This window comes from Notothenia rossii (assembly GCF_949606895.1).
Source record: "Notothenia rossii genome assembly, chromosome: 9".
Lineage (NCBI taxonomy): Eukaryota > Metazoa > Chordata > Actinopteri > Perciformes > Nototheniidae > Notothenia > Notothenia rossii.
In genome coordinates this window covers 38,592,430-38,605,483 of record NC_136907.1, presented here as the reverse complement: position 1 = coordinate 38,605,483, position 13,054 = coordinate 38,592,430, and the positions used below count along the sequence as shown (strand labels likewise).

Sequence of the window (13,054 nt, the reverse complement as noted above, 5' to 3'; positions counted from 1 at the left end):
TACAGAAATATGGTCTTGATGATGCTTTTCTGAAAGAATGTCTGGTGGGATTCTGCTCAGATGGAGCCTCCGTAATGGTAGGCAGAAAGAATGGCGTCTACACAAAACTGAGAAGTAAGTACCCAGGCCTCATAGGCTGGCATTGTCTAAACCATAGGTTGGAGTTGTCTGTGTCAGATGCAGTCAAACACCGAAAACCAACCGCTTCACAGCTTTTCTTGACAAGCTATACTGTCTCTATCATCAGTCACCAAAGAACTTAAGAGAGCTTGATGCTGCAGTCTCTGAAGTAGGTGTATGCTTGAGGAAGATCGGTCGCGTCCTCGGGATAAGGTGGGTGGCTTCATCTTCTAGGACAGTAAATGCTGTTTGGACCATGTATGCTGCACTCTATCATCACCTCACATCTGCAAGTGTAGATGTGAACCGTTCCTCAAATGATAGATGCATGTATGAGGGGCTAGCAGCAAAGCTGACGTCAGTTGCTTTTGTTAAAAACCTGGGACTGATGATGGATGCACTTGACGAGCTGAAAGTCCTGTCTGAGGCTCTACAGTCGAGAGACATTAGACTGTCTCAATCAGTAAATCTGATAAAAAGACAGCTAGATGTTTTTAAAACCATGAGCAGGAACCCAGACAGTGGTCTGTTCTACAAAACCGCATGTGAGGCAGAGCAGCAAGGTATTTTTAATGGCATAACACTATGCAATGACCCAAGGCAGGAGATAATAGATCCCACAAAGTTTTATGCAGCACTATGCAAAAGCATGGAAACAAGGATGGTCACAAGTCAAGAGGAATCCCTCTTTCAAAAGGTCAATGTTCTTGATACAAAGACATGGCCAAGCCCTCTACCGTGAGTGTGAAATAAGAGAGCTATGCACTCTTTTGAAAATCGGATTCTCTGGTGTTAAGCAAAGTTATAGGGACTTTAAGGAGAATGCCAGTGTGCTGATGCACATGTCCCTTCTAAAGCTTAAGAATGCAGTGGAAACCATTGCTGTGAGCAGTGCAGAGTGTGAGAGGGGTTTCTCAGAAATGAATGCAGTTGTAACATCAATGCGCTCACAACTGAAAACTCAAAATGTCACTGCTCTAATGTTTATTCAAATGGCGGACCTCCTCTTACCTCTTGGGACCCCACAAAATATGTGAGGAAGTGGGTAGCTACCAGAAGGTCTGCAGACCATTTAGCCTGTAGACAAAGATGCACGACTACACAGGCTTCCCCCTATCAGCCCATCTGGGATTTGATGAAGTAGCTGGTCGTACATACAGTAATGTTGTTGAACTGCTTATATTGATGTTGACTTTAATTCCTCAATCAATTGAGATAATATGTCTCTGTACTCATATAGTTGTTTTTTTAATTTTCTTGAGTAAGTGTGCAGAGAAATTTTGACTTAAAATGGCCATTTGAAGGTCTTTAATTTGTGAAAAATGTTTGTGTATATATTAATAATTTCAAATTCATTCCAGTTAAATAATACTAATAAAAAGACGGTCTATTTGACATACTGTCTATGTTTACTTTCTCAATTGGTGGCATAAAATAGTGCTTCTGATACAGGAGCAGTTGCTTTAGGGTTGGGCATCATATATTGCCCCCCCCCCCCCCCCCCCCCCCAAAAAAAAAACACAGCCCCCCCACATATCAAATCCCAACTTAACCCCTGCTGTTACGTATGATAAATAAAAGAACATTGTACCTTGAAAATCAATAGCGGGCACATTTGGCCCGTTGGCGGTTTTAGGTATACAGCGACCTCTGGCGGTTCAGGTGCCTCATTTATAAAGGGATATACGCTCAAAAAATGGCGTACGGCAGTTTCTACGCAATGTTTGCGATTTATAAAATACTAACTTGACGGGAAAACGTGCGGTCCTCCACGCAAACTCTAACCCATGCGTACGCACTAACCACAAAAACGGGAGAGACGAGAAACTGCGACACCGTTGGCAGAAGGAAGAATGGAGAGAAATATGTGGAAATAATACCATAAATAAAATGTTACCTCTCATTTATCATATATGAAGAATTCATTTTCAAACATTGATTAAAGCCAATATTAAAATGATTTAACAAACGCCTGTTTGAGACTCCTCAGTGCACACAAAAACATAACTGAGAGAAATAAATAAATACGGATATGTTATTTAAAACCACCTCAAATATTTTGTGTTAATGTTATGAAATGTTTTCTCATAAATGATGCGGTAAGCAGGAGGACAGAATTACGTCTAAACTGATGCCGTTTTGCATTTCTATAGGTTGTAGATACGAGCATGGTTTTATATATGTTTAATACATGTTTAATCGTGTTTTATACCGTTTGCCAAGACTTGATAAGTCGCTCGTAAAACACAGGAGGTATGGAAACTAAGAGCACTATATGTGGTCAATTGTACAGCTAATATAACACAACAGATTAGTTGTATTTCCTTTAACTGGTGGATATAGAGTTGATGCGGAGGGGGGGCTTGAGATGCACAGGCTGCAGTGGAGACACTGCGCACAGCTGATCTACAGCTGGGACACAAACCACCAAATACAAATACATGATTCAGATCCAGTCGTCATGACTCCACTCCGGACGGATTCCCTGATCATTTCTTACAGTTTCTCATCAAGTGGGGGTCTCCTGTCCCCGGTACAAACACACTGCCTGAGGAAGGCTATGTTTTTTTTTTTTTTTCATTAACCTTTTTCAGACCACTTATTTATTTATTTCGGTGACGATCCAACCTCCATGTTGCTACTCTGGTTCAAATTGCATCCACCAAACAATATGATTTATCTCCACCTCCCCAAAATAACCAAAATCTGACACGGTGTGAGATGTTTTTTTTTAGCTGTTCTGTCGTCATTTCCTGCGATCTTCTCTATGCAGTCAGTCAAAATGAATGAATGAAAGGGCATTTCTTTGACTATTTATAGGCAAATATGGGTGTTACGTGAAGCCCGCCAAAGCTGCACCGCATTTCGAGTCGGTTGTGATTTATAAAGGGAAACAGGCGTAGGAAGTGCCATACGCACTTTCCTCGCCGGTACGCAATATTTGGTGAATCGGAAAGTGGCGGAAAATGTATGGACCTATTTTTCGGATTTCTACTACGTAAGCAACCTTCCCACGTCAATCCTACGCACAGCGTTATACATGAGGCCCCTGGTGTTAATAACCATTTTTCCTCCTGTTCTCTCGCACCCCCCCTGTCATGCCCCAGAGGGGGGGCGCACACCCCACTTTGAGAAACACTGATGTAACTACATACACATTATCGATATATAAATATTGCAAATCAAAACCTTTATTGACTACTAATTACCAAAAATCACAGTTGTATTTCCTGTTATTAACACATTCAAATGGCCCGCAACGAACTTCCGGGAACTATCTGAGTCTCCAGGAACCACGTGACGATCAAGCAATTTGGACTTGTCGCAACTCTCATAAACGGATCTACCTGAACCGTAGTGTGAACTTCCCCCTTCCACGAAGAAGTACGTCATCTGCTCACAAAGGCATGGGTTGCTGGCGACGTCACACATAACATTCATGTATCATCGGAATATATAGTAGGACAAGGTTTGTTCTCTAAGCAAGTTATGAGCAGTGTTGAAATTAACTACTTTTAAAGAGATACAATTAAATATGTTCACTGAGATAAACACTAAGCAGTATTTTATAAATGCCAAAGGGTTGCTCTCTGGAGCAAAAAACATAATTGTTCAAATTCAAAATTGCATTCCACCTGAATAGGAGTTTCAGGACATAGTGAAGTTTAAACATGCCTTCCAAAGCACAAACAACATCCAGCATGAATCATGAAAACACTGCTGATGAACCACAGGAACAGCGATGGCAGTTAAAATGGCATAATGACTGTCTCTGAATGGAACATCAATGTGTGTTCCTCCTCCCCTTCCACAGCCAGCGCTATAAGATAACTAGTTGACCGTCCTGGCTGGATGACGTTTCCTAAAGCAGGATTGGGCCACACCTTTCTACACCCACTAAACATATGTTTAGGTGGGTTCAAGATTGGGTTGATATAATATTTCCAACTGCACCTGAATGCAGCGGGAGACAGGAGGTGGAGAGAGTCTGAGCAACAGTGGGGAGAAAGAGAGAGAGATACAGAGAGAGAGAGAGAGAGAGACAGAGAGAGAGATACAGAGAAAGAGATACACACACAGAGAGAGAGAGATACAGAGAAAGAGACACAGAGATAAAGAGAGAGAGAGATAAAGAGAGAGGGAGAGCCAGCTCGCGCTATACAGGAGCGTGTTTACCAGAAACCAGCCGCTATTCTGCGATATTGGCGCTGCGCAATAGATAAGAGCACATCTAAGCGTGTGCTTTAGCTAAGATGTGACCCCGCCAGCCCTTCGTCGACTGTGTCACAAACGGCAGAGCCCCGGTAGATAGCTCGGATACTGCGAGGACAAACTGCTGTAAGACTGAGGCTGTGACTGCAGTCTTCGATGACAGTGTCTGTGTTACCGTCGGTGAACCAGCTCTGCTAAACCTCCCGCTGCTAACTCACGTCCTGGTTACTATACAAGCAGAGGAGAGTTACCGAGCAAACTGAACATGAAGTTCACGGAGCATCTCTCGGCTCACATCACCCCGGAGTGGAGGAAGCAGTATATCCAGTATGAGGTGAGAACCTGCTCTGCAGCCAACTGCTAGCTCACAGGCTAACTGGCTGTCTCATGTCTTTCCGTGTATACCTGTATTTTCTTTTGACAACTATGTGAGTACAATTGGAGATATCTAGATTTTCTACCATACTCCTGTCTTTATAAACAGGAAGGGATGAACTGCTTAGATGGTAACAACCGCAAACCAACAGTAGCCAGCTAGTGTTAGCTAACGTTAGCTAGCAGACAGGCAAGAGGCTCTGTTGTTGCTCCGCAGGCTGCTCACATCCAGCCGATAGGACCCCGGCCTGCAGAGTCTGTCTGTCCTCTACCGATAAGCTGCTTGGAATGTGTTTCGGAGACAAAAGCCATTCGGCTGACTCATCATTATTGAGCTAACGTTAGTTATGTATTTGAGCCTGTTAACCACCCTTTCTGTTTCCTAAACTGCTGAGCCAGCTCACAAGTCTGCTGGTGTTCTGTCATAAGCTGCCAGGATGCTGATCGCTCAATCTACAACCTCTGACCCACTAAAGACATTCACGTTTGCAATTCAATTCTGTATGTTGCCTTAATTCATATGCAGGGCTTCAGGTAAACACCTTCTTAATAGTTTTACATTTGTGCCACTATATTTGAACTTCTTATTCTAAGATCCGAATAAGCTTGTTTATTTGGATCGCTGTATTTTTATACAGCAGCAACTTAGTGCTGATCCTAAGAGGATGCCAGTTAATATATGGTCTTAATTGAGCTTTATCTAGCCATAAATGCAATTCAAAGCTTTTACCCAGTTGTTCTGTGTGCTGGACACATTTCATTACCAGTAATACATTTGTACCCCAGTGAAAGTTACACACAGTAGGCGCTTTCACATCAACTACTTTTCCGTACTTAGTTCCCAGTATTTAGTTCACCGGAACTCTTTAGTTCCCGGAACTAAAGAGCAGATTGCATTCACACCGGAATAAGTTCCTGAGGGAGGATTAGGCAAACGAAACCGCTGACGTCACTTCTTCTTCTTCTTCTTCTTCTTCTTCTTCTTCTTCTTCTTCTTCTTCTTCTTCTTCTTCTTCTTCTTCTTCTTCTGCTTTGGGTTTACTGGCAGGCCGCAAACAACTTCACTGCGTATACTACCACCCGGAGTCCCCGGCCGGAAGTCCCCGGAGTTGGGGACTGGCTTCAGTAGAAGCTGCTGGGACTCCCAGCATATTCTACATATTCTGAAGCCTTCCGAGTAAATCGCCAGAACACCGACACCTCCTCATCTCGACCGCTCCCATGTTTTCTTTTGTGTTGCCATAAGTTAGTCTCTCTGCGTTGGTGTGTGGGGCTAATGCTAATAATGCTAATGCCAACAAATACAATGGCGGCTTCACAAAACTTTTCCGAGTTTTACGGGGCGTGGTTTGTAATTCGCCCAGCCAATCAGAAATTGGAACTTTTTTCTCCCCATGAAAGTCCCACCTCTCTAGCAGGGAATGAAAAGGTGGGAAAAGTTCTCATGAACTAAGTTCTAGTTCCAGATCTCTTTGGTGTGAACGCAAAATCCCAGGAACTAATTGGGAACAGTACAGGGAAAAGTACGGGGAAAAGTACTCCGGTGTGAAAGCGCCTAGTCAAAGATAAATACAGTTACAAAAGTCAGGTAAAAAAAATGCCTAATGCTCCTTAGGATGAACTGTGACACAAACTCCATCCATTTTGAAGAACAGGTGTTCATTGTACATATGTCTTGTTTATAGTGTAATTACATTTGGTGCCAGCATAATGTCTGCCATTTGTACTGACAACCTGAAATTGAGAGGATCAAGACTGCTGCACAGACCGTACTCTGACCATGCAAACATGTGCATACATCCGTGCTGACGATGTAAGGGTGTGTCTGATTTGTCTCGGAGTAGGACCAGTTTCTTTATTATGCTTTTTGGGGCTTTCCCTCTCCTGTAATGTGTTTTTGTGCATGTAAATGGTCTGCAAAGGCTAAAATCCATGTGTTCCCGCCAGAGGGAGTTTCTCTGCCACACCCCTACAATCTTTCTTTGCTCCGAATCGACATTGGTTTGCAGGAAGCACATGAACCATACAACAGGAATGAGTTTCTTATTCGCTCTTCATGCAAGTTACTGATAGGATTATTTTGACAAGCTACCGGTACTGGTGATGTTAATCTTTCAACGTCAGTTAATGATGTGGTAATAAGATTTGTCTATAAGATGTACAAAAAAAACTGTCCATCTTCACATCTGGTGCAACAATGAACATTTTGTATTTTTTGACAAAGAAATTAATTTATTATCAAGATGATTGCTTTCAACAAATAAGTGACAAATTAACTGAAGCCAAGAGATTCGGACCTTCCAAATGCAGGGACTGTATCAACCTTGACGCAGATCAGAAACTAAACTAGACCTCAAACCGAAGGGAGCCAACCCATTAATTACTGTTGTGGACTATCAAGCATGGCTCTTGTTCATGTCTTCATGGGTGATATTATGATTGTATATTAATATTAACTATATAGAGTTGCCTTTTATGTTTTCTAAAGCTTCGGACAATGCAGCAATTTATTTTTGCTCCATTAAGGACTCATATCAGTACACTTTCATTTGTTACAGCTCAGGCCAACATGTATACAGAAACAGCTATAACAGGCTTGCATCCAATCCCTGTGATTACCTGTAGCAGCAGCCCCTGCAGTGTTTGCTGGTTGCAGTGTTTCATCAGTCATCGCGGTGCTCTGCATAGTGTGACTGTAGTATATTAATTTAGTCACAATCAAAACCTCAACATATATATATATATATATATATATATATATATATATATATATATATATATATTCTAACTCATATATATATATATATATATATGAGTTAGATAATTTAGACAATTTATTCATGCCTTAGAATTAGGGAGAACTTAGCTTTGTGGCTCCAAATCAGAAGCAATCAGTCATCTGCTCTGCACTTCTGACACATTGTTTTAGTTCCTTTTGCAGCACCATTACATTAAGCTTTGAGCCAAAAGTCCTTTTTGGAGTTGGTAATGAGTGTTTTAGAGAGCATCTTCAGCAGTGCTATTCAGTGTAAATAAGCTTACCACCTTTTAAAAATGTACCCAAGTTTAGCTCCGCTCCAGAGGTCCAAATCGGAATTAACTTTTGTTATGTCCAAACCAAATAGCCTTGGGTGAATTGAAAACTATTGAATAGAATAGTTGTTGAATGATTAGATATTTTCTGTCTGTGGATCCATTGATTTTTGTAAGTATAAACTAGGGATGCACCGAATATTCGGCCACCGAAAATTATCGGCCGAAAGCCGACCATTTTCGGCCGATAAAAAGGGTTTTAGCACCGAAAAAATATCACCGAATGTCAGAGAACAGGGTTACGTTGATCATACTCCGCATATTTGTCCGGGTGTTTTGATTTCAAGTGGTGGAGTAATCCGGAAGTGGTGAAAGTCTTTGCAGTTACACCCGTTCGAGAAATGTCAGCTGAACACGTTTTACAAATCACAATCCGCACCTCTCTCTCTGATATTTTTAAATATCTCCAAGCGGCAGACATGTTGGCTGTGAGCCAGCCGCGAGCATGGTCGCGCGCCGTGCTTGTCGCCGCGTTTTGATTACGTCATCACAACAACATGTTAGGTTACCAAATTTATAGGTGCATTTGTTGTTGTTGAAGGCCTGGCTGTTACAGTCTTTATTTACACTATTTTGGTGTAGGCCTACTGGCCTAGATGTTTATGCAGTTTTAAAGCACCTTGGCTTTGTTCTGAATGCACTTTGTTGTAGTTATCCTACAGAGAAAAGAAAATGCACTTGACTTGGAATTAATGTACTGTATGCATTCAAAAGTGCTGAATAAATGTTTTATGGACCCATAATAGTGATTATTATTTAAGTTAAGTTTGACCATAATCATGTCTTATCAGGTAGCTGAACAACATTGGTAAAAAATGTATACAATATATATATATATATATTTCTATTAATCATTTTCGGCCTTTCGGCATTCGGTTTCCGGCCAACTGTTTCCTATTTTCGGTATCGGTTTCGGCCAAGAATTTCCCATTCGGTGCACCCCTAGTATAAACATCAGTATTAAATAAAATCCGGCCAAATATATACTGTATGGATGAGTCTTCAAATTCTCCTTGTGCTCTTGTCTTTGGCTTATTTCCACTGTAGTTTGAATCCAGTTTATTTTTGCTCTTGCAGTGTTAAGATGCAGGCCAGATGTAGCGTGTTGTTCCACCCAGCTGTACATCTGGCCCTGAGCTCGGTTAGTTTAGGTCCTGTGAAGATGGGGGACCAAGGCCAGTGAGGTTTGCAGAGTCATGCTGACCAGGGCTTCTCCATGGATGGCATGTTTTGTCTTGGCAGCTGTGTTTGGGTCAGACACTAAGCAGGACAGTTGGATAAGCAGAGTGTATCTAGCTGTTTTGATCTCATGTTAGGGGTTTCCCTTGGGCTTTCACAGGGCTTTGGTGCTTTGCAGCCATCAAGGTTTCTACCAGAGCTGCGACTGTAAGTCAACTAATTAAACTGGTAATCATCAGAAACCAAGAACCAACTATTTGATAATTTATCAATTGTCAGTTATTTTTCATGCAAAGATGACGATCAAAAAAACCTTGTCTCGTGATATTAGGATCAGCTGTTCTGTAGAAACATTTGAAAACCTGTGCCACCTGGGCAGACTTTGGTTAGCGCATGAGTCCGTCACTACTTACGGCCTCTTTAGCACAGTTTATAAACTCACACCCTGCGGGCCTAACCATCGCAACAATGTGAGAATATATAATATTATTATTATTATTATTATTATTATTATTATTTGTTTTCTTCTTCTTCTGTCCAAGGATATTGTGTAATTCAGGAAACAAATTATCAACACGTCTTGAAGTATTATTTTTCTTTCTACCTCGGTATTCAGCCCTCTTCTCAACGGAAACTGTTGTGTTGCTCATTAACATGAAATGGCAAAAAGGGATAACAGTCTAGCGATGATCATGCAGGTTTTATGCAACAGCCAGTTTACCCTCCAAACGTATTAGGAAGTGAATGGTTAAAATGATTACCCAAAGTCTAATCACCTTTCCTTTCATCGAGTTTAAAGTAGTGCAAGTGTAAAAGACAGGAAAATCCTCTTGCTGGGGGACTGAGGTAGCACTTTGCCAAATGTCAACGTTTGTTTACTACTTCCATTGTAAACTATTGTTACCATTGTTGGTTATATAATTCCTATATGCCTTTGACCTGTATTCAACTTAATACATGGAGTCTGCGCACAGCAGCATTGATGGAAACTTCATGCCGCAGCAGCCTTAGTTCATAGGAAGGGTGTTTGCTGACGATAGCTGTTTTCACTTGGCATAATGAAGAGAGAAGCCCAAAAAAAGGGTGAATAAACAATTCCTTTTTTCACTTGCAGTCCCAGGGAGCACATTTTTAGAGAAGGGTCTCTGAAACAACACTGAGAGACTTAAATAACTTACACTATTAGTTGTTTGGAATTATATTTAATGTTGTGAATTTCCTCAATGAAGTCTTATCTTAATACTTTCATGGTTAAAATCATAATGAGTCCGCTGCCTGTAAAAGAAAAATGATAATACTGTGTCCAGTTTCTTATCTACGGTTTGAAGCAAACTGAGTGTGTGTGTAAAGGCCCTGACACCAGGCAGTCACCAGAGAACTCGCCGACGCCGACTGTTGCGTCGCCGTGTTCTCCTGCGTCTTGGCCATGTGTCGCACTGGAACACACCGCAAAGACTTCAGTGTGTGAGTGGCAATAACTCTCCTTACCAGCAGGCGGCGGTAGTGTGTATTCGTCATTCAAAAGAGGCAACAACCGGAAGACAGAGAAGAAGAACAACAGACTACGTGATATAAACAAACAAAAAATAGCTACATTTACATTTCCATGTGATGCTTTTATCCGAGGCGACTCACAGTAGGTAAATGAAAGGCGGTAGACAGTATTTAATTTACTTAGACACTGTACTTAAGGACAATCTTGAGGTACTTGAGACTAATCCTGCAACTTTATACTTCTGCTCCACAACAGTTAGAGAATAAAGAAACCATCACGTATGAAAGGCTACATGTGAATAGAGGGGCAGAAAACTGTCTTGCCTGTCCAATTCATATCTATATGCCGTGCCAAACAAGTAGCAACAGCTAGCAACAAGATAACAAAACACAAGGTTGAAATAATAAGATAATAGAGCTCAATTGATGAAAAAGAGAATCTTACCTGAGAAACCAAGTTGAGTTTCAATTTCTCGCCAGAGTCCGGTTTTCACTACTCGGTTCGAGTACTTTTTCTCTGTACAGAGCTGGCCTCTCCTGGATCAAGGTGATGAGCAGGTCTTCGTTTCCGTCATTCCAGATCGCCATGATGACAAATAAACCGATGAAAATGAATAGCCGTCTGTGTGTGTGCCTTCTTAAATCGTTTGTTTACGTCCTTCACTTCCGTTTAGCTTCTTATGCACTGATTCGCTAGCTGAACAGCCAATCAGAGTGATTTCTTTGGCTGACTGCCTGTGGCCAACGCACAGCCAATTCAACATGTTAAATCGGCCGTGCGTCGGGCATGAAAGGCCAAATAAGGCGTGTCACGGCCGACGGTGCGGGACACACCAAATTCAGTTTGGTGTGAAGCTATCGATACCCCCGGTTTGTGCGGGCATTGTGCCCACTTTTTCATCAAGAGCCTCCGCCGACGGCTAGCGCGCCAAGCTAGCATGTCGGGACAGGACTCCTTCATGTCCGTTGATTCGCCGGCCGGCAATCGGGACATGGTGGCGACCGCCGCGGTGATTGAGCCCCGCGCTGTGTCAGGCTGGGGCTCAACAACGGCGGTAGCCGCCGAATCGGAGCCCCGCGCCGTGTCAGGCTGGGCCCGGTGGCCGCAAGAGCCGCGAGAGCGGAGCCCCACGCTGTGTCAAGCTGGGGCTCCCAACTGGACCTCACCGTGGTTCCACCCGCGGAGGATGTCCTAGAGCTGGATTATATGGAGAAGGATGAAGAAGATGCCTCTGAGTTCCTCTTATACAACTCGGATGAGCACGATGACATCTTCGTTTCATCTGCCCAGGCTGCCAAGCCGGAGGCGATGTCCGCTCCCCCGGGCGAAAGCACACCAGCTTCGCCCTGCCTCAGTATGGACTTGCAGGCCGTGTGCCAACGTGCTGCGTCCAGGCTGGACTTCCCCGCCCATGGAGCTGCTGGTGGCAGCCCACCTCCAACCGCGGCTGGCTTCGGCACCGAGCAGGAACCCCACGCTACCGGCAAAGACAGACCGCTTCCAGTCAGCAATGACCGAACGAGCCTATAAAGCCGCAGCTTTGTCCGCCAGGGTGCTCACCGCCTACCAGGCGGAGCTCTGCGAGGACATGACGAACAAACCTGAGCCTGCTGTGTGGGACCAAATCGCAGCGATCACGGATATTTGCCTCCGTGTGCAGCGCTGTGCAGTCCAAGCCACGGGCAAAGCACTGGGGATAATGGTGGTACAGGAGAAAGCCAGGTGGCTTAACCTGACGAACCTTCCAGACCGGGAAAAAGAGGACGTCTTGGACATGCCTATTGTTCCCGAGGGCATATTTGGCTCCGCTCTAGCTTCGATGCAGCAGCGGTGTGAATCCAAAAAGAAGGAGGATGAGGCTCTCCAGCTTTTTCTTCCCCGAAGGGTCCAGCCGCCGCCTTCAAAGGCCCCGCGGCACTCCTTCGCTCAGGCTGCCTCACGTCCTGCCCGTTTCAAGATCCCGAAACAGCAGAGGCCACAGCCCGCCTCGGGTCTCCAGCCCAGAAACGAGGCGAGGACGAGCTGGCCAAGAAAGTCTCCGGTTCCGGCAGCAGCCGCTCAGGCACAGCCAGTCCAGACTTTCAGCCACCAGACGAGGAAGAAGAAAAGGGCGGCCTGACAGCCTCCTCTCCTCTCCTCGATAAAATAGCTGGAAGTTCCCTGTTCTCCAGCTCCAGAACACGTTCCAGTTTTAGATGCTCATGTGTTTCCGGGGTGCAACCATGCCCCCATCTTCCCGCTGCCTCGAGTGATGTCAGAACGTCATCCTCAAGTTCGCGCCATGAGGGAAATGGACTTAACATCAAAGACAGCAAGCTCCGCTGCTCGTTTAAGTCACACAAACACATTTCATCACTATTGTTTCTTAATAAATTATTTTCCACTGTCATTTCCAGGCTTAAAGCCAAGGGCGCAGTCAATAAAAATGAAAATAAAAACAATAAACAGTCTGACGTCTACCCCCCTTCTAAGAGTGGCTGCTGCCTCTCTCAGAAGGCGGACGATGGACGGGGCTGTGAAGGCATCACAGCCACGCGCATGCGCAGTGTCCACCGGGGTTGTCAACCTGGGGTACCACCG

At 43.8% G+C, this 13,054-nt stretch overlaps 1 protein-coding gene across 1 annotated transcript in view; it reads left to right on the top strand.

Annotated features, from left to right (window-relative positions):
* The first annotated feature begins 4,081 nt into the window (after positions 1-4,081).
* Positions 4,082-13,054, top strand: part of LOC307017953 (xenotropic and polytropic retrovirus receptor 1 homolog) — a 68,756-nt gene continuing 59,783 nt past the window's right edge. The window contains exon 1 of the mRNA XM_079647937.1: positions 4,082-4,666. Within this exon, the coding sequence (XP_079504063.1) occupies positions 4,598-4,666 (69 nt within the window). The 5' untranslated portion in view covers positions 4,082-4,597. The remainder of the gene's footprint in view (positions 4,667-13,054) is intronic.